The sequence below is a fragment of the Danio aesculapii genome, chromosome 15 (assembly GCF_903798145.1).
Source record: "Danio aesculapii chromosome 15, fDanAes4.1, whole genome shotgun sequence".
NCBI classification, from domain to species: domain Eukaryota; kingdom Metazoa; phylum Chordata; class Actinopteri; order Cypriniformes; family Danionidae; genus Danio; species Danio aesculapii.
The window spans coordinates 9687365-9710906 of record NC_079449.1 but is presented as its reverse complement, the minus strand read 5'-3'; the positions used below and the strand labels follow the sequence as shown (position 1 = coordinate 9710906).

The 23542-nt window shown below is 33.7% G+C and overlaps 1 protein-coding gene across 5 annotated transcripts in view; it reads right to left on the bottom strand.

Moving 5' to 3' along the window:
• The window catches only part of robo1 (roundabout, axon guidance receptor, homolog 1 (Drosophila)), a 514376-nt gene that overhangs the window by 39001 nt on the left and 451833 nt on the right, over positions 1–23542 (bottom strand). For all 5 annotated transcript variants that reach the window (XM_056473875.1, XM_056473876.1, XM_056473879.1 and 2 more), the window contains 4 exons: positions 21424–21545; positions 13549–13720; positions 8569–8772; positions 3444–3470 (listed from right to left, as the gene is read on the bottom strand). In XM_056473875.1, the coding sequence (XP_056329850.1) occupies positions 3444–3470; positions 8569–8772; positions 13549–13720; positions 21424–21545 (525 nt within the window). The remainder of the gene's footprint in view (positions 1–3443; positions 3471–8568; positions 8773–13548; positions 13721–21423; positions 21546–23542) is intronic.

Below are 23542 nucleotides of genomic sequence, written 5' to 3'. Positions count from 1 at the left end.
CGCTTTTGATTGTTAGATTCTATATTTGGTGCGTTGATCTTTTATATACCTTGTTTCAAGAAGTAGCCAGTGATCCACGCTCATATAATTACTTTTTATTTTTATTTTGTCTTCAGGACAGAAAACCACAAATGTTTCAGCTGAACACTGAGGATTCTTGTGGTTTTGTTTCCCAAAAGAATAAAAAACCCTGTCAAAATAAAAAATAATTAAATGAGTGTGAATCACTGGCTACTTCTTGTGAGAATTATTATTATTTTATGTACTATTTATATTATATACACATTTGTTGTGATCTGCAAATCTGGGTTATTCCACCAAATATTGATTTATTAACTGAAGTTAAAACATTATTTTATGCAAAAAATAAACATAAAAAAATCTTTACTATGGAAGTCATTTGAATGGAAGTCAATGGTTACAGGTTTCCAACATTTTTCTAAATATCTTCTTTTGTGTTGAACAGGAAAAAAAAATTGTATGGAACCACTTGAGGGTGAGTAAATGATGTCAGTAAACTTCACTTGTCAGTAAATTTACATTTTGGGGTGAAATATCCCCTTTAAAACTTTTGTGTTTGGACTTTAATCAGTTTTGGGTGAACTATCTCTTAAGATCATTGTCTAAGCACATCTTGTTGGCCTTATATTTTCTTTAAAAACCTTGCATTTCGATATAATACCTGTGGAAATGAAGCTGGTTTGATTGCATCCGTTACTAAAATCTCTAATTTACTAAAACTGCATTTACAGAAAGATTGCATGAGATGAGAAATAATGAACGGATCTAAATGTCTTTCTCTGGAATGTAAAAGTCACCCGAGTTCAATCCTCACGCTAGTTTAGTTCTTCTCTTCGTCTAATTGGCCACAAGACTTTGTGATGTCACCGCGTCCCGTTTGATCACTCCTCTGCTAGTTCTAACAGCTCTCTTTAGTCAAGCGCTCGCTCTTCTTCTCTTTAAGCGTTTTCCTCCCTCTTCGTCTTTTTTTCTTTTTTTTTTGATGCTGACAAGTTCGTGCGACTGAAGTTCTCTTTGATTATCCATGTAAACCTCAAACTGGGGTTTCTTTCTTGTGGGGAGGTGTATTTTTTTTAAGAGAGTGTAGGCCGAGACTCCTGCACTCCGCCTGGTGTGGCATTTGTTTGGTGTTTTGAGGGACACTTCATTACAGTCACTGAGAAACACTACACCACAAACTTTAAACCAGTGTATATGAAGTGAATATATGCTGAGTGAAGATTTTAATCTATTAATATTACAAGTATCTGCTTGAGTATTAAAAAAAACAAAACATTGTATTCCGTCTCGCTCATTCTGAAGATATACTTGACAATGGAAAATAAATCCATAAAACACTTGACAAGTGTCTCATTGAATTTATTGTGTATTGGTTTCAGTAAACTATAAATATATATATATATATATATATATATATATATATATATATATATATATTATTACGAAAAAATTTTATATTATCTTCCAAATTTCAAATAAAAATGTCCTTTTTCCTGCAGAGAATTACAAATGGTTAAAAAAGAATTTATTTATTTTCATTTTTTTTTTTCAATTTTTCATTTGTTGGGATTTGTAAATCAGGATTATTCCACCAAATATTGATTTATTAACTCTTCTGAAGTTAAAACATTGGCATTGTGTAATATCATTTTGTTATTTTATAGGGAAATATAAGCTTTAAATGACCATATTTTTATATCAAATTTGTAAATATCATGAGTGGTTTACAGGAAAAAAAAATACTCAAGCAGATAACTATAAATTATAAATCCAGAGAGGCTGACTATTGTCTATTATGCCTATTATTTTTGCATAGCTGTAAGATGAGCTGAAACTTTGCTGTGTAAAAACACACCATTATGGGACACAAATAGGGATGCAATGATTATAGATTTTGGATGTATGATTATAGTCTGAGAAATAATCACGGTTTAACATCACAACTATTATACATTCATTAATTTCAAAACACTACTAGTTTAGTAAATCACATACAAGCTCATAAAATAAATAAATAAAAATGGTTATTTATTACTGCTCAGTAACTAAATAATACAGCACAAAATAATAATAAAAAACACACAATAGCCCATTTCTCTTTGGACTTAAAAAATAAGTGAAAAAAAAAGTTTTTGGCCTTTAAACATATGTATTAAATTTACACTGAAAATAAAAGACAGAACAATTAATAAATAAATAATTAAATAAAAATATTAAGTATAAAAACATTTATTTGTCTAATGTAAATCTAAGCTGGTCCTTTTAAAAAGAACAAATGTAGTCAAAAGCTGCTAAACCTCTCTCTAAAAGGAACTTTTGATCAACTATATTGCAAAATTGCTTGGTATTGTCATTTTGTATTTTTTTTATTTCTCTTTGGAGTAGAAATGTGTATATTCCATACAAAGTATAAAGCTGATCGGTCAGTTCTTGCAACATAACACCCGTGCATATGCCTCCACTGGAAATAACAAACTTGCACAGGCAAAAGACGCAATCTGTGAACGGCCTTTAGTTAATAGCATCAGCCATAGCTAATCCAGTGTCCGTGCATATTAGCCACTGTGTACAAGCTCGGAAATTTAAACTAGCGCACAGTTGGCATAACTTAGTTTTGATTGTTGTTCCATGCAGAAACACAGAGAAAGGCATAAAAAAGCACCTTAAATTAGAGAGTAGCAGTATTTAAATGCTATGACAAGTTTAAGTTTATTTACTTTTAAATTAATATTTTACTTAATTCTATACAATTATGTCCATACTTCCTGTACTCAATTTCAAGGCAATGTTTTTCTCTCTCTTTTTTTAAGAACTCAACTAATAATTTTAAAATCAGCTGTTTTGCTCACCTTATTTATTTATTTATTTATTTATTTTTTAAATACTTATTTATTTTCTTTAAAGTCAGATTATTTATTCTCAAGCAAAGTCAACTTATTGATTTTAAAAAGACTGGCTGACTCACCTTTTTAAATTAAAAAAATATTTTTTAAGTAAAGTCAACTAATCTTTTAAAAAAATGACTGGTTTACTCACCTTTTAAAGTGTTTTTATCTTTTTTATCTTTTTATTTATTTATCTTTTTTAAAGTCAACTAATAGTTTTAAAATTGACTGGTTTTAAAGAAATATTGACCTTTTTAAAAGTATGTATACGTTTTTTTTTTTTTTTTAAGTTTTAACAGATCTCGACTACCTTTTATTTAGTTTAAATAAAACTGTATGGAGTAAAACACATTGTTTCTACTTCTTCAGAAATGTACTAAAAAGTATGTATGTACTAAAAAGGAAATGTATTTGAGTAAAGTAAAAATCCCCTAAAAATAATGAAGTGAAATGTGTGCAGTGCTGGTTCCAGCTCTGGCAGGCAGGATTGTGGGCATTATAGGTATTCAGTATGTGCTGTGAGGAAAGTGTGATTACCTGTGGGGGTGAAGGTGAAGGAGGGCACTGCAAAAACACACAGACAGAAAAGGAACACATTAATTATTCATCACATTCACACTTATTATTCAAAAATTAATTATTCATCATAGCAGAACTCTGCATTAAACTTAAATATGTGAGCAGTTATTGGAAAAAATAAGTTTTTTGTAATTATATTTTACAGTCTCGGGGTCTGTTAGCAATTACCCAGAACACTGAAACCTCATCATAAAGAAACGCTTGATTTCATTCTCCTCATCTGAAGACTGTGGTTTTACAGTTGTGGGTTTGATTTATTGTATATTTATATCACAGACAGGAGAAAATATCCATATCAAGAAAAGGTCACCACAACACAAGGACTGTTACTGTAGTATTGTGTTTATATGTAGTTGCTTACATTAAAAGAGCTCACTTTACACAATTCTGCCTTAGATAAAATATCAATATATAAAATATTTCCTCTGTTTTATTCATTTATATTCCAACAAGTGAAAATATCATGTTCAATTACTGTAATATGTCTCTTTACAACAACATGGATTTTTGAGTAATGGTTTAATATGAATGATTTCATTATTTAAATATTATAATAAATCATATTTAATTTTGGATAGTACAAAATATATTGATTTTAAAACATTTAATTGGTAAATATAGATTTCATTAATATAGTAATAAATAATAATAATCTCCAAAAGCAACATAGCTTCCATCAAAAATGTGTAATTTACAACATTGCATTTTTTAATAAATGATAATATAGACAAAATGAAAAAGACAAATAATAAAGAAAATAATAAAGACATGTTACAAAATCATCCATACATTTAAATAGTAATGGAAGTGTTTTATGACTATAACAGCAATTGTCATGTTTATCACATTGTTCTTCTTAATGATAATAATAATAATAATAATAATAATAATAATAATAAAATACATTCATTTATTAAGTTAATAAAAAAAATTATTTTACTTTTGTTATACAATATATGTAATATATTCATTAAAATGTTATTAGTTAATTATTATTATTATTATTGTTGTTGTTATTTGTTTAAATTAACCCAGACATGTAATATCAGATGGCTAGCAACAAAATAAGAGTAATTTAAAACATTTAATTAATTACATAATTACAAAAGTAATTATATTGTTACATAAATATAATGACATTTAAAAGTATACATTTAAATAATAATAATAAATAAATGTATTAAATTAACATATTTATTTTTTATTATATATTATTTATTAAAATTAAAACACATTTATTGTTGTTGTTGTTGTTGCTGTTATTTGTTTAAATTAATCCAGACATCAGATGGCTAGCAACAAAATAAGAGTCATTTAAAACATTTAAATTAATGGTATAATTATACAATCAATTACATTGTTACATAAATATAATGAAAAGGTAAAAATTGAAATAATAATAATAAATGTATTAAATTACCATTTTTATTTTTTATTATATATATATTTTTTTATTAAAATACATTTATTGTTGTTGTTGTTGTTGTTGTTGTCATTATTTGTTTAAATTAACCCAGACGTCAGATGGACGTCATTTAACGACTAAATAAGAGTCATTTAAAACATTTTATATAATAAATTACACAATTGATTATATTGTTACATAAATATAATGAAATGTAAAAGTATCAATTAAAAAAAATATATTTTATTCTAGCCAAAATAAAAACAAATAAGACTTTCTCCAAAAGACAAAGTATTATCGTCAATACGATGAAAAATCAAATATTTCACAGGAGGGCTAATAATTTTACTCTCGACTATATATATATATATATATATATATATATATATATATATTTTTTTTTTTTTTTTTATATATATATATATTTTTTTTACCCGACAAATAGCATCAGATGGCAAGCATTGATGTCAGGCTACTCTCTAACCGGCAAGTTTATTAACTTGGACTTAATTCTATTATAACACATGCCCTCAGTCTGATCTGAAATCTAGTTTCTTTCATGTTGATCAAAGGCTCCAATAAGCAGATGAACACGTCTGAATCAATGCGAGAGATATGAGCTCTGAATTCATAATAAACAGCCCATCACAAACATGAAAGTGTCTGTGCAGGACGCCGTCAGGATTGTTTTTTTGGCAGCGTTTACACGGATACATCACAATTCAACACCTGCTGTCTTCACCTTCTCATCTTCACGTATTTACCGCAAAACAACCTTTAAAATTGTCAGGCGCGCCGTCCTTTCCAAATGCCACGTTTATCGGCTGCTTGTTGGCAGAGCAGAGAGAGATCAGTCTAATAGATTGAGCCGCTTTTGATGATTTTATCCTGTATGCATGAAGGCTTTTTGAAGCAGGAGTAGATTGAGGCTCGACAGGCCCAAAATGCAGCATGAGGAAAAAGAGCATTTGATGGACCACAAATAAATGGGGATGATCGCTGTATTTAAAGGAACACTACACTTTTTTTAGGGAAATAGAGTCCTATTACAAGTCTCCTACAGTTTAACAGTTGAGTTTTATCATTTCTTTAATCCATTCAGCTGATCTTCAGGTCTGACAGGAGCGATTTTATGCCGGCAGCTAGCTCTCTGCAACTCTCACATGGTCGCTGAAGCTAAGCAGGGCTGCACCCAGTCAGTACCTGAATGGGGACCACATGGGAAAGCTAGGTTGCTGCTGGAAGTGGTGTTAGTGAGACCAGCATCCTGGCCAAATTTGCCCACTGGCCTCCTAACCATCCTCTTATCATAATTGGCTTCATCACTCTGTCTTCTCTCCACCAATCAGCTGGTGTGTGGTGCACACTGGTGGTGGATGAGGAGATTACCCCCAAAAATGTGTAAAGCGCTTTGAGTGTCTAGAAAAGCGCTACATAAATGTAAGGAATTATTATTATTTTAGCTTAGCTTAGCATAGATCATTGAATCGGATTAGACTATTATCTCATTTGAGCAGAAAAATGACCAGAGTTTTGATCATTTTCCTATTTAAAGCTTGACTCTTCTGTAGTTACACTGTAAAAGGCAGACCCCACCCTCCTGCTAGAGGTGTTTGTGTGTTATATAAATATACTGTTATTAAATGTATTATTATTTAATAAAATCTAAATGTAAATTATACAGTAGTAAACATGTAATTTAAGTGATTATAATTAGTATTAGTATTATTATTTAACATTAAACAATAAAATAAAATATATATTTATAATTTTAGATTTATATCTACTTTTTTTTTCGCTATACTACTTTTATTTGATATTATTTATGAAATTAGCTTTTTTTTTTTTTTTTACTTTCAATTAACCCAAGTGATAATGATAAAAGAGCAAGGACATTTCCTATAATATGACAGAAATCACAGTACTTCCTATAATATAAATTTATATTTTTCTTTTGGAGAAAGTCTTTTTTTATTTGCCTCGAACAAGAGCAGCTTTTACTAATTAATTAATTTAAGAATATATTTTTTTAAAGGTCAATATTATTAGCCCCTTAAGGAACTATATTTGTCAGTTGGCTACAGAACAAACTATTATGTTAAAAAAATGTGTTGGAAAAATATTTGAAATATTAAAAAAATAATAATAATAATACAAATAGCACTTATTCTTATTCCATGCTTATAAAAAGTACTTAATTATTTACAAAAGAAATATGTATTAGGTTTATAATTTGCAATAATAGCATCTAAGTTTTATGTCTATACATTAACAAAACACACTGCTGAAGGGAAAACCATGACAAAAAGCAGTTCATAAGATTTCAACACCAGACAAACTTGATTCTGACTAGACTAAAGTAGAAGATGACTGGACGAGACAGCATTGCAAGCAATAAAAGCCCATAAATCCACACGTAATCCTTAATGTTGAGCCTTGCAAATAGTGTTTATGTTGCGCAAGCGACATTTCATATAAGTCCATTGATAAAAGCGGCCTGTCAGACTGAGATGAAACGAGATGTTGTCGAGTCATCCAGCCAAATGAATTCAGGCGCTCTCAACCTTGAGATACAAACATATTCATTTTAGGATGTTTTGTGCTCTTCAATTAACCTGAATGCGGCCTAGCCTTGGGAGTCTGTGAATGCTAACGTTAATGAATAGCTCCGATCCTCTCCTTTAGATTCCTGCCAATAAACATTCCATTAGCTTCATGTCCTTGAGACGCACATTGGGGAAAAAAAAGAAACAAACAACAAAAAATGGCGGCATTGTTCGCCATCTGAAAGAGGAAGCATCTGAATTCCGTCTGAAAGACATCTGCTGTGATTCATCAGGTCAAACGAAGAGACGCTTTTTAGTTAAATTAATAAAACCCACAACGCCGATGAGATCAGACTTATCTCTTTTAGCGAAACGGGAGCAAAATCTGAAGTCTTGGCGACCTAGCTTTCATTCAAGAGCCTGATGTTTGGGATTAAACCTGAGATTACAGAGGAAAAAACAGCAGCTGCGCAGCTCAAGGCCAAACACCGAAGCAGAAACACTGAAAGAAGAGCTCAGACATCTGCCTCTGACTAACACATACACTCTGCATTAAAAGATCAGTTGTGTATTTCTGCGACGCCTCTTTAATGAATGCTCACACACTCATAATTATCAGGTTGGGGTGACTAACCTGCTACTGATGTCATATCTGAGGTGTTTTTAAACTATTATTTGTTAAAGGTGCACCAATCGGGTGAATAGAAACTGGAACAGCTATTAATTAGCTCCAAATGTGTGTGTTTTTTGGTAATTCAGTCGTTGTCAATTCTAGACTTGGACAAAACCGGCTGTTTAGATGACAACTTATTCAGCTAAAAGATGTGGAATGAACCGCCAATGACTCTGGCATATGTTTTATGCAGCAGATGCCCTTCCAGCCACAAGTTATTACTGGGAAACACCCATACACACTCATTCACACACACACACATACACTACTGCCAATTTATTTTTTATAATTCACCTATGGCGCATGTGTTTGGACTGTGGGGGAAAGCGGAGCACCCGGAAGAAACTCACGTCAACAAGGAAAGAACATGCAAACTCCACACAGGAATGTCAACAGGACCAGTCGGGACTCGAACCAGTGACCACCATGAACATAATTGAAAGAAAAGTGTGAACTAACCCTTGCGGATGCCGGCGTAGCTGCTGCTAAGGCCGTTCCTCTTCTTGCGGTGGCGGTACAGCCAGATGCTGAACACCATGAGGATGATCCAGCAGGCGGCGCCAATGCCCGCGATGAAGGCCGGCTGACGCACCACGTCTGAGATCTGCTGGGAAATGGTATTATCGTCGTCCAGCGGTGGCGGGAGAACGCGGCCAGAAGAGTCTGAAATAAACACAAGGAGAACATGACTTCTGATGACATTATTGAAATAGGTTTATTATTAAAACCTAAAACCAACCGTGATTCTAAGCAGCAACAAAATTAATCAAATCGATTTTAGCTTCGTTGCTGCCTAATAATGTAAATAATATTAGTTGATATACTTACTGATGTCATAAACCAAGATTCGAGTTAGAATCCAAAGTAATAACAAGCAGTTCTGCACTTTTATATATTATGCAAAATATGAATTATGAATGACAAGAGGCTGTCTGCAAGAAGTGCAACAAGCAAGGCTTTTATTTTTCACATTAAAGAGCCCCGAAAGAAACATCATTCTCTTGACTTCCTCTCTCTCGGTTTCATGTGGGCGTCACTTTCATCTTTTGCACAGTGTTCAGTATTTGTGTCAGATTTCTCCAGAAGCTGCGGTGTGTGTGTGTGTTGTTTTGGATGTGACTGTGGCTCTGCTGAGAGGCCTGAACAGCACCGGTGTGGAGGATGCAGAGATGCAAGAAAGCCCACAGAGTGACAAACGCTTTAGAGAGCAGCGTCCTCTGCTTCCAGCGGCCACAGAAACACACGCGGCAGGAGAATTCAAGATCAGTCGCTCTATCCTTTCATTCATCCCACACTGCACTTCTGAAAAACCACTGCCTGAAAATCTGTAGCTGAGGTTACAGTTCAATCCCGCATTTACAAACACCATTCAGGGTGGAAAAACTATTAGTGTGACCTGGAATTCAATGGGTAGTACTAATGCTATTAAAAAGGCATAGCCACTACTAGTCCAAGGTTTGAGGTCAGTAAGATGTTTTTACATCTATTTTTACATTTATTTCCATTACATTTATTATTTTTAGAATTATTATTAAATATTGCGAACATATTTAAAAAATGTAATGTATGCATGTGATGCAAAGCAAGATTTCCAGCATTATTGCGGTGTTCTTTAGTGTTGTATGATTTTGAAACATTTCTTATTGTTATCAATGCTGTAGACATTGGAGCTGCCTTATATTATTGTTTATTTGTTTGTTTAGTTGCAAAAAAATGTCAGTATCATACTTTAATACTATAATACTGAAATTAAGTATTATACTGACATTTAAATTAAGTATTTGACTGACATTTACATAGACAAACTGAAAATTTGCAGTTGAAATTGAAATAAAAATAATAGAAATAATAATAATAATAATCATTATTAATATGAACTAATTATTACAAAACTAATATGTTAAATTTATTATTATTGTCAATTATTAATGTATTATTATACTTTTAATATAATATAATTGTAATTATCATTTTTTGAATATAATATTATTATATTATTAATGCTGGGCAAAGATGAATTGCATCCAAAATAAAAGTTTGTTTTTACATAACATATATATTTGAAATAAACATATTTTATATGTATTTTATAATACACACTCATACATAAAAACTAAACTATACAAAAATGTTGACATTATTTTACCATGTACACACACACACACACACACACACACACAATAAATATACACAGACTATACACAAATAAAATGTAAATACAAACTTTAATTTGGATGCGATTTGTCTTTGCCCAGCACTAACTATTATAAATACAATCATAATAACAAAAGACACTGCTGCCTATGTAATAATAATAATAATAATAAATAACAGTGTTGTGTATCATTACATATTTTAAAATATCCCTGCACAATTAATACACTGGCCATTAACTTATTCTCAAATTTTGGTCCTGATAACTATTTAACCGTCCTATTAACCTAGGGGTCAATTTGGCCCTACTGAATTATACATACTTGCATACTTGACATATTTGTTTTTGCTTCAGATGTAATGACTTTCCTTTATTTAATGTGGATTACTCTGTAAACATAAAATTAACATGGACATCATTTTTCAACATCGTTTTGTAACCAAGGTGATCCTGTACCTAATTTAGTGAGATGATGATTTACCAATTTGGCAATGGGTAATCTAGATGTATAAGGGGCAAGGAGTGGGGGAGGGGTGATTGGGTTATTACTAGGGCTATTTAAGAAGTCAACCATGGGATAAATTACTTTACACAAGTCTTTTAGTTAAAAAGAAATACAGATTTTGACCCAAAAGTTCAAAAGTGTTGCCAGAATTGTGGGTTAATAGTAGGGTTAAAATCTTGGTCTAAATTTGAGAATTGTATGGCCTTAAATCAAGGTTTGTTATCAGTTTTTTGTAATGCAGCAGAATTTCGAAATACTATTTAATCTCTTTATTCACTGTAAACTTCCCTCTGCCATCAGCGTGATTGGCATCTTATTAAAAGCAGATCTGCATAACCGGATGGTCTGTTATCCACTGGCAAAACACTCACAATCACCTCCATTCAGCTCAGTTTAACCACCACAACCACCAATGACTGCAGGCTGAACAAGTCAAAGCTGGAGATTCATGAAGAAATCAACTCTGAGGACTATTAAAGGCTTTGTAAAACTGCACTACATATGACATCTCCTTTATTCTCAGATGAGGCCGATGACTCTGATATGGTTGTTTTTGTAAATTACATACTTTTCGGTGTGTAACCACAAGGCAAGTTACAACCGTGCCATTTACAAAAGTTTCAAAGTCAAGGCTCAAACAAAGTACATTATCACAAATCCAGAGGGGTGATAGAAAAGCCTGGTAGGTGTTTCTGTAACCTGTTAACAGCAGTATCAACCATTCATATCGTGCTGTTCTGGAGATACAGTGTCCTGAGATTGGCTAATATTGATTAATATGAGCAAATAAAGCTGTGTAAAAAACACCTCAGGCCTGTTAATTTGGCTGAAAACCTAAATTAAAATTTATTTTATAAATATAAGGCCAATACTTCAATGCACACCAGCAAGCATTTTTTACCCAGCAAACAATTTTGTGTTTAATAGACATCTAAACATAGACAGCTTGGCTAAAATAAGGCTAAACTTGGCCGGTCAGTGAAAATCTAATAGACATCTAAGAATATCCCAAAAATAGACTAGTCATCAAATAGACAGATTAGACAGACTTTATATGTGTAGTCATTCATTTCTGTCTATTTGATGACTAATCTAGTTTCAACATATTCTTAGATGTCTATTAGATTTACACTGACAGTCCATATTTAGTCTTGTTTTAGCCAAGAAGATTATGTTTAGACATCTATTAGACATCTTTTAAAAACAAAAAACGCTTGCTGGGAATGTATGATAGATGTTTAATAGACATCTAAACATGGATGTCTCAGTTAAAACCAGGCTAAATTTGGGCTGTCAGTGAAAATCTAATAGACGTCTAAGAATAGCCCAAAATTAGACCATGTCATCAAATACACAGTGTGTAATCTGTCTATTAGATGATTAGTCAAGTTTTGGGTTATTCTTAGATGTCTATTAGATTTCACTGACAGGCCAAATTTAGCCTAGTTTTAGCCAAGACGTCCAAGTTTAGATGTCTGTTAGACATCTTTTAGATGTCTATTATAGAGTCAGCATTTGTACATTATTTATTTGCACAAACTAAATTTAACTGATGCTTTTTATGGTCATTTAAGGATGAAAATCTAATAGACGTCTAAGAATAATACAATAATGACATTGTCTAATTTTGGGCTATTCTTAGACGTCTATTAGATTTTAGACAGCCCAAATTTAGCCTGGTTTTAACTGAGACATCCATGTTTAGATGTCTATTAAACATCTATCATACATTCCCAGCAAACATTTTTTGCTTTTAAAAGATGTTTAATAGATGTCTAAACATAATCTTCTTGGCTAAAACAAGACTAAATATGGACTGTCAGTGTAAATCTAATGGACATCTAAGAATAGCCCAAAATTAGAAAATGTCATCAAATACACAGTGTGTAATCTGTCTATTAGATGACTGGTCTAGTTTTGGGTTATTCTTAGATGTCTATTAGATTTTCATCCTTAAAAAATCATTTAAAAAGCATCAGTTAAATATCGTGCAAATAAATAATGTACAAATGCTGACTTTATAATAGACGTCTAATAGATGTCTAATAGACATCAAATAGACGTCTAAATTTGGAGTTGGAAATAGTTCCTGCTAATTTACTCACCCACAGGTCATCCAAGATGTAGGTGACTATGTCCGAAATTGCCTACTACTCCAGTATGTGCTACATTTTAATTTATTACACGACCGTTACAATAGAATGTTCTAAAGTATGAATGTGTGTAGTAAAAACAGAATTCAGAAGTACCACATCAGTCATTTGTTATTGTCATGTGACCTACCAGTGTCACTTCACTACCATTCATGAATTCTCTCACGTGGCATCATGGGATCCACTGGATGTAGCACATGTAGCGTCCACTGGATGTGCACTTCAGAATCCCGTCAGAAGTGGTAGGTCACCCAGGTATTTATTTACTGTTTTTACAATGCTATGAATTCGGACATACTACTCAGCTCACATACTGTTTTAATGTGCCATACAGTAGGGAAGTATGCAATTTCAGACATAGCCAGTGTAATGTTTGTACCAAGATATGATCGCAAAGTAGCAAACCGCCATTCAGAATCAAGCTATATATGTTTTGGATTTGAAGAACCAAAATCCTGGAAGGACTGGTTTTTATCAAAAGATGTTTAAACATTAAAGACATTTTTTTTTCCACATTTCTTCTTTTCTCATGTTTACCAAGTGTCCAGGTATAAGTGGAGGTCGGTGTAGTGGTATTGAATAACAGCTGTCAGACAGGGTCAGTGGTCTCGGTTAACCAGACTCACCAAGCTGGAAGGATGTAGGGTCGCTCTTGACCCCGGGTCCGGCCCCTGTGCCCGCTGCCACCTCCAGTCTGTATGTGACTCCTGCCACCAGACCGGGAATCACCACCGAGTGTGTAAAACCATCCACCGTGCGGTTGATGTGGTATCGGCTTTCATTACCAAGACACCAGATCTGAGGGAGGATCAAAGAAAACATGACAAGCGGTTAGCGGATAATAAAACATTATTTATGCTGAATAACAAGTCGGTTGGTGTAAGACTGAGTCTTTTAAAGTGATACTAGCATACATTACCAGGCCAATAGTTGGAAACTCCTACGCATTCTTTACTATTATTGTTTTTCCACATTTCAAACAAGATAAATGTCTATAATATAAGCAAATGACATTAATAAACGTATAGAAATTAAATAGAGCCCATACAAAGCTTTTTAAAAATTAATAACAATACTATTTATAATTACATTTAATTAATTTGTTTTACATTGTTTCAAACATTAAAACAGAACATAATTTTAGGATCATAGGAAGCATACACTCTGACAAGCATGTTCAAATCATATTATTATAATAATTATTATTACGGTAACACTTTATTTTGATGGTCCATTTGAGTATAACAGTGTAGTTGACTGTCCGTTTAATATCTGCTGATACTGCTCCTTCAACACACATTTAACTGACTATAAGAAACTTTTCAAGTACATGTAAACTTACACTAACCCCAATCTAATGAGAATTAGTTGGGATGTAGATGCAATGTAACTTAAATTTAACAAATAGACCATCAAAATAAAGTGTGACCATTATTCTTCTTCTTCTTCTTATTATTAACAGCAACAATAATTTTATAATAATATTAATAACACTAACACAAACAACATACGAAACATACACTCCTACAAGTGTATTCAAATCATATTATTATTACTAGCATTGTTATTATTATAATAATTATTATTATTAACAATATAATATAATATAATATAATATAATATAACACTAACACAACATAAGCATACACTCCTACAAGTGTGTTCAAATCATATTTTTATTATAATTATTATAAGCACTATTATTATTAGCAATAATAATATTTATAATAATAATAACACAAATAACATAAGCACACACTGCAACAAGCGTGTTCAAATCATATTATTATTGTTAGCATTTTAATTATTAACGGCAATAATATTTATAATAACACTAACATATAATATAGCAAGCATACACTCTAACAAGTGTGTTCAAATCATATTATTATTAGCATTATTATTATGATGATGATTATTATTAACAGCAATAATAATATTCATAACAATATTAATAACACTAACACAAATAACAGGAAGCATACATCAGACAAGCGTGTTCAAATCATATTATTATTATTAGCACTATTAATATTAACCGCATTAATAATATTAGTAATAATATTAATAACACTAACACATATAACATCGCAAGCATACACTCCGACAAGTGTGTTCAAATCATATTATTATTATTATTATTATTATGAACAGCAATAATAATATTTGTAATAATATTAATAACACTAACTTATTCTTATTAATAATATTATTATTATTATAATTAGCATTATTATTATTACAACAGCAATAATAACATTTAGAATGATATTAATAACATTAATACAAATAACAAAATGACATTAAAGAATTGAAACAAATATTTAGACAAAACTATTTTTATATAAACATGTATTTAATACAAAGTGTTGTCTAATAATAATATAAAAATGATAACAATAAAGAAATAAGAGTAATTATTAGTAGTAATAGTAATGTTGTTATCATTTGTGTCAGAAAACTATTTTTAAACAGCTATATAGAGCAGTGTTTTGATCAACATCCTTTAAAGACCATTAAAAAGCATCAGTTAATTTTGTGTGTGCGCTTGTGCAAATAAATTATGTACAAATTCCCTCAAACAGTCTTCAAACCTGTGTACATCTCCGTCGCCCCTCCTGCATGAATTCACAAGCTATCATGTAGCACTAAAGTTGAAAGATGTCATGAAAACAATATTCAGCAGCTCCATCAACACTCCCTATCAGTGGTGGACGTCCAGCGTCTCCGTCCTCATGTCAGAGGTCTGTTTTCCCTGAGCAGGAGATGCAGTTCTCCGTGTTTTGATTGGGCGCAGTGAACCCTGCTCTGTTTCCTCCTCTCGGGAAGCTCAGTCAGCCGTGCGTCCAAATGAGCATCAAAGTGTGTGCGCGGAGCCCGAGATCAGCGACCCTCACCCTGACACAATCACAGGCCCAGCAGGAGAGCCGTTCACTGGGGCCAAACATCACATCAGCCCCTCTCTGATCACCTGACTTCCAGCACACACGTCTATGCTGACTCCACACAAGCACACCAGGAGGAAAAAAAGCTTTTCCCAAGCACCCCTTGTTTTAGGAAAAAAACTAAAGAACAGTGCCTTGTGTACATGCAAGTTCTTAAAGGGTCCCGAAACACCAAAACACATTTTTTTGAGATGTTGACAGTCATATTCGTGTCTCACACTGCTAAAAACATTATTAAGACACATATTTCACAAAAAAAAATGAAAACTGGTTGTTTTTTTGTGTTATTTCGAGCAAATTCATTCTTTCGGCTTGAAAAGAAATTTAGAAGCTACATCACAGAGATTAAATCCTTGTGTGAATTCCAGCTTGAAGACTAGATGTCTGTACTGGCAGGTGCAACGTGACATCTTTGAGCTTTCATCATTAGAAAGACTTGGTTCGAACCAATCAGCGCGCTCTATTGTGAATGAGATGCAACTTCAATAATATGCATGATAGCTTTAAGACTGTTTTTACCTGTTACAGTGTTCAGACGGCAGAGAGACACCACATTGGTTTGCCAACAGTAATTAAAACAAGTGGAAGAAGAAGAATTGTTTGGAGACATGGGTCATCAGTGTTGTATTTATAAATGTGCTGCAAGGAAGGTTTCGTTTTCATTTCCCCGCTATGAGAGCGCAACTGGACTCATGTGTGGATTACAGTGGTCTGCTAACATGCGTCAAAAAATGTTTGTAAGGAACATTTTTTACCCGAGAGCTTTTCGCATCTGAAAATGGTGAAAACCGGATTTTCCACTCGCCTCCTTTTAAAAAAGACGCAGCTCCAATTGGTGTTGATTGTCCTGTCTCTACGGATTGGGTAAGTGTGTGATCCGTGTTCCTTGTTTATGTTTATTCAGAGGCAAAGTTAGTTAGTATCGTCAGCAGTACTCTTTCAGTTTTTAAAGACAGACCTTAGTCAAAATGATTGCGCTACTAAGTTTACAGTACGTTAATATCACTACAATATTATGGACTGAAAGGTCCACTGTAAATGCTGCTCTCCGAGTGTAAACATGTAAACACCTTAAACTATTACAGTCGTGTAGGATTTTCGCTGCATTTTGTGACAGGATAGCCTATACACACACGGCTTTCTGACGCTACCTACTGAATGCATCTAAGTTACAGAGAAATGCGGGGGTTTTTTATTTCTCCCATTTGGCGTGCAGTATCAAGCATTCCATTAAAACACTCTTTCAGCAGTTCTTCGCATCCATATCTTGTTTGTCACGGGGGGGCATGCATGAAATGTTGCTGAATGAAATCGAAAATGCCAAACTGCAGTTAAAGTTGACAAATTAAGAATTTGGCTAGTAATTCGATTACTAATGTCCATGTAAACGTAGTCACTGTCTTTCTCCCCTGCTTCTGTGTGTTGTTTTGCCTCTGTGAAAATTAGCGCATGCTTCACAGTCCAAGGACATTGCTGTAGGTTAATTGAATAAACTAAATTGGCCGTAGTGTGTGAGTGTGAAAGAATGTGTATTGGTGTTTCACAGTGCTGGGTTGCAGCTGAAGGGCATCCGCTGTGTAAAATATATGCTGGATAAGTTAGCGGTTCACTGTAGAAACCTCTGGTTAATAAAGGAACTAAGCCAAAGGAAAATGAATGAATGAAGCCAATGGTTACGGATTTCCAACATTTTTCAAAATATCTTCTTTGTTCAACAAACAACACGACTGATTCAGAAAAAAGTGAAGTGAAGAATTTATCTTTTTTGGGTTTGCTATTACGGGCGACACGGTGGAGCAGTGGGTAGCACAATCGCCTCACAGCAAGAAGGTCGCTGGTTCGAGCCTCAGCTGGGTAAGTTGGCATTTCTGTGTGGAGTTTGCAAGTTCTGCTTGTGTTCACGGGGGTTTCCTCTGGGTGCTACATTTTCCTCCACAGTCCAAAGATGCGCTAAATCAGCCATAGAGTATGTGAGTGTTTCCTAGTGCTGGGTTGCGGCTGGAAGGACATCCGCTGCATAAAACATATGCTGGATAAGTTGGTGGTTCATTCCGCTGTAGCGACCCCTGATTAATAAATCACTTTAAAACTAATATTGATATTAACATTTAAAAAATGTTTTTAGGGGGATATGAACCAAATTTAGACATCCCTAAAGGCTTTGGAGCGATAATAATAATAATAAAAAAAAAGTTAGAAAGTGAGGGTCTTCAGAGGATCCTGAAGTTTTCCTGGGGCACAATGTGGCAGTAAAAAAAAAAGGTTACTAGAAAAGTGATTAGCAAAAATCTTCCTCCGCCCAATTTAACAAGCATGAAATTACTCAGTGGCTTTTCCTGCTACTGCCTGAAAACATTTACCTGGAAAATCAACTGGGACTGAGCGGCTCTTCCCGTCAGCCGCGGCCTACAAACTAACTGCTGAAACACCACAAACCTATTAAAAGCAGAGCGCCTGAGAGGAGGAGCGCACGAGATGGGCTTTGTTATCTTGTTTGGACATGAAAAGCACAGAGAAAAGGAGAATAAATAAGGAGAAAGAATGGAGAGTAGCTGGGAAATTGCTGCTGGAATTATATTTGCTCGTATGAGAATGACTACAAATACAAAGCAAATGCTAAAAGACCCAAAGCGCCTGTAAAAATGATAATCCTCAGACATAATAATCTTAAGAAAAGCAACGCAGCATGTTTACAAAGGAACAATTTGGTTGGGGAAAAACATGCTGTGTACAATCATAAAATGCAAAACCTGCTGTATTATATTTGAAGTAAAACAAATACTTCATAGCATTATATCCATATAGGGCGACACGGAGGCGCAGTGAGTAGCACAATCGCCTCACAGCAAGAAGGTCGCTGGTTTGAGCCTCGGCTGGGTCAGTTGGCATTTCTGTGTGGAGTTTGCATGTTCTCCCTGTGTTCGCGTGGGTTTCCTCTGGGTGCTCCTGTTTCCCCCACAGTCCACGGACATTCACTATAGGTGAATTGATAGACTAAATTGACCATGGTGTATGTGTGTAAATGGGTGTGTATGGGTGTTTTCCAGTGATGGGTTGCAGCTAAAAGGGTCTCCCCTGTGTAAAAACATTTGCTGGATAAGTTGGCAGTTCATTCATATGAATTATATCCATATATAATTTAAAAGAATAAATAAAATATATAGACGGTTCTCACTCAAGTAACTTAGGACCAGAATAGCACATGAATAAATTGTTAAATTATTATTTAAAAATTGTAATTAAGTAAAAATGTCTTGGTATTTCATTTAAATTTTAAATTAATTATTAAATTATAAATAAATAATTATATTTATATAAGTTATTATATAAAATTTAACATTTTAAATTAATATAATTTTAAACAATGTTACTTTTCATTAATTTTTATTTATCTTTATAATTTCAGTGTTATTTATCTCTAATAGTTGATAATTATGAGCAGGTAGTTATCCGATCACATACAGTGAGCTATATTTATTGTCCTAGTATTTTTGATTTCATAAACAAGAGAGAGTTTAATTAACTTCTTTATTGTGTCAACAAATTCACTTTATTCTTCACGTTCGAGTGGGCGCAGCCATTGGAATGTTTTTGGCTCGAGACTTCCGGTCTCATTCACTTCCATTCATTTTTAGAAGTTAAAAACAGCTCGGTTTGCTGGTTGATGTTGCAAACGATGTTTTCTTATTATATTTTTCTACGTTGTCTGTATAGTCATGAAAACACTTGCGTGTAGAGCAAGTAGTTTGACCGTTTTGTGTCGTTTATTATTCCTAGTCATTTCTCCCATAGGCAGCTGAGTCGGAAGTTCAAAAACGAGCGCACTTCCACATTGAAGAATAAGGTCAATACAGTTAAAGTTATATTTTTTCCCCAATTTTTGTTTAAAGGAAAGAAGATTTTTTTCAACACATTTCTAAACATAATAGTTTTATTAACTCATTTCTAATAACTGATATATTTTAATTTTGCCATGATGACAATAAATAATATTTGACTAGATATTTTTCAAGACACTTCTATACACAGCTTAAAGTGACATTTAAAGGCTTAACTAGGTCAATTAGGTTAACTAGGCAGGTTAGGGTAATTAGGCAAGTCATTGTATAATGATGGTTTGTTCTATAGACTATCAAAATATATATATATAGCTTAAAGGGACTAATAATTTTGACCTTAAAATGTTTTTTTTTTAATTAAAAACAGCTTTTATTCTAGCCAAAATAAAACAAACAAGACTTTCTTCAGAAGAAAAAAATATTATCAGACATACTGTGAAAATTTCCCTGCTCTGTTAAACATAATTTGGGAAATATTTAAAAAAGAAAAAAATTATTCAATAATAAAATAATTCTGACTTCAGCTGTATGTATAATATGACCAAATCTGTGTTTGTTTATTATCATTTATATTTCTTTTATCTATATGTATGTTTTGTACTATGTTAATTGTTAGTGCTTTGGCAACATTGTGCTTTATTTCACAGCCAAGCCAATAAAGCTCTTTGAATTTGAGTAAGACAGACGCGAACGCACACACACTTCTTGATGGTTATAAATGAATCATTGTAAATCAAGGGTGTCCAAACTCAGTCCTGGAGGGCCAGTGTCTTGAAGAGTTTACCTCCAACCATAATGAAACACACCTAAACCAGCAAATTAAGCTCTGACTAGATATACTAGAGACTTCCAGGTATGTGTTAAAGCAAATTGGAGCTAACCTCAGCAGGATACCGTCCCTCCAGGACCAAGTTTGGACACCCCTGTTGTAAATATACTGATTATTATTATTTTTATTATTTATTACTGTTTCATCCTAAAATGTTGTTTATTAAATGGTGGCTCAATGGTTAGCACTGTAGCCTCACAGCAAGAAGGTTGTTGGTTCAAGCCCCGGCTGGGTCAGTTGGCATATCTATGTAATTAGGCAAATGTTTGTTAAATGTACAGTTTATTCTGATTTATTATTATTTGTATTATTATTTATTTATATATTATTTTTTGTTTTATTACTACTGCTACTTATTGTGTTTACAGTTTTTTTTATACATGCGTGTTCTTTTTACTGTAAACTTTATAAATGCTTTAGCAATACATTTGTAACATTTGTCATGCCAAGCAGCTATTGAATTAAATTGAGAGAGAGAGAGAGAGAGAGAGAGAGAGAGAGAGAGAGAGAGAGAGAGAGAGAGAGAGAGAGAGAGAGAGAGAGAGAGAGAGAGAGAGAGAGAGAGAGAGAGAGAGAGAGAAATTATTAATTATCTACATATTCCCAATTTGAGAGTATCTGTCTTGCGAAGGTTGTAGTAATGCCGTTTATGAACCACTAGGAGGCAGCAAGTCACAACACCAAAATTCCCCTCAATGAACATTCACCGGTAAATTCCCCTCATTCATTCAGAAGCACGCCGTATTCTGAATGGAGCTTGTAACTAAGTAAATATGATTTCCTCTTCCACTTCCCATTTCCTCTTTTACCCCAGTTCTTTATTAAGTTGTGTTTTTTCGTGTTCTCTTTGTCTCTGTGTGTGTTGTGGGTGTTTTGTTTGGGTTTTACCTTGTACTCCTGCACGACGCCGTTCTGCTCCTCCTCTGGCGGCGGTTGCCAGGCGACCAGGACTGCTGTGCCGTTGTCTCCACTTCCTGTTACGGTGACGCCTCTGGGAGCAGCGCTGGGAGCTGAAAAGATAACACAAATTATACACACCTTACAACAACATCAACCTGCGTCTGTGCATGTACTGTGCATATACATAATTGTGATCCAAATCTTGTAAAGACCTGTGAAGAGATGAAGCCAACAATCGAGGACAACACGTACACTTTAACACAAATAACGTTAACCTACACTTTATTAAGCATGTACACATGGACATCAACTTATATGCTATAAAACCGCAGGTTAACTATGTTTATATATACTAACTTTAACTGTTAGAAGCTATTAGTTACTATTTGATTAAAGTAAATTGTAACTAATAACCTTAATTTTTCGAATTTGATTACAATGCAAAGTATTCACTGGCCACTTTATTAGGTACACTTGACCAACTGCTTGATGCAAATTTCTAATCAGATAATTACATGGCAGCAACTCGATGCATTTAGGCATGTAGACACAGTCAAGACGATCTGCTGCAATTCAAACTAAGCATCAAAATGCGGAAGAAAAGTGATTTAAGTGACTTTGAATGTGGCGTGGTTGTTGGTGCCAGACGGGCTGGTCTGAGTATTTCAGAAACTGCTGATCTACTGGGATTTTCACACACAGCTATCTCTAGGGTTTACAGAGAAAGGTCCGAAAAAGAGAAAAAAATATCCAGTAAGTTGCAGTTCTGTGGGCGCAAATGCCTTGTTGATGCCAGAGGTCAGAGGATCAGGCTGGTGGTGGTGGTGTAATGGTGTGGGGGATATTATCTTGGCACACTTTGAACCATTAGTATCAATTGAGCATTGTGTCAACGCCACAGCCTACCTGAGTATTGTTGCTGACCATGTCCATCCCTTTATGAACACAGTATACCCATCTTCTGATGGCTACTTCCAGCAGGATAACGCACCTTGTCATAAAGCACGAATCATCCCAGACTGGTTTCTCCCCAATCTAATAGAGCACCTTTGGGATGTGTTGGAATGGGAGAATCGCATCATGGATTTGCAGCTGATAAATCTGCAGCAACTGTGTGATGCTATCATGTCAATTTGGAGCAAAATCTCAGAGGAATATTTCCAGTACCTTGTTGAACCTATGCCATGAAGGATTAAGGCAGTTCTGAAAGCAAAAGGAGGTCCAACTCGGTAAGGTGTACCTAATAAAGTGGCCAGTGAGTGTACAGTTGAAGTCAGAATTATTAGCCTTACTGTTCAATTTTAATTGATTTAATTAATTTTAATCCAATTTCTTTCGAACAGAGAGAAGACAGTGAACATTTCCTTGATCCATTAAATATCACATGAGATATATTTGAAAAAGATTTCACAGTCCTCACTGTGTTCCCAATGGCTTCCAATTTGTTTGACTAAAATTACACACATACATTTGGTACCATGTATTCACACACCATGTACATGTTGTGTTTAACCCGACATGTCTGCATGCAATCATTTCATAGCTTGTGTGTGTTCTCCGAAACACATGCAAGCACTCATTTTAATAGTACACACTCGGCAGTATTAGTGCACTTAAATAATGAGCAGCGACTGCCAAGCAACATGATTCGCGCTGCCAGATGCCAACTGAACCAATAGTTGAGCTGAGGGTGAACAGAGCGATGCCACTGCACTGCACTCCACATGGCTGTTATCCACTTATCACATAAATGAACATTAACACAAAGCCCCGGAGAGAAACATTTGGTTTCTGTTTGCTCTCCAACGCTTCACATCTCAATTTGACCTTCCAATGTAAAATACTTGCACGCACACATACTTAAACGCACACACATAAACACACACACAAACCTACAAGCACACAGACCAAATTAAATATCAAAAATATTTCTGTTAACTCAAATAAAACCAAAAATTTGCAATAAATTAAAAATCTAAACTAAACTGAAACTAAAAGCAGATTTTAAACTAGTGCCAAAACAAAACTTTAAAAAATAAAAATGCTGAATTATAATAACCTTGACACAAACACACACAGACAGAGACACACACTCAGACACACAGAG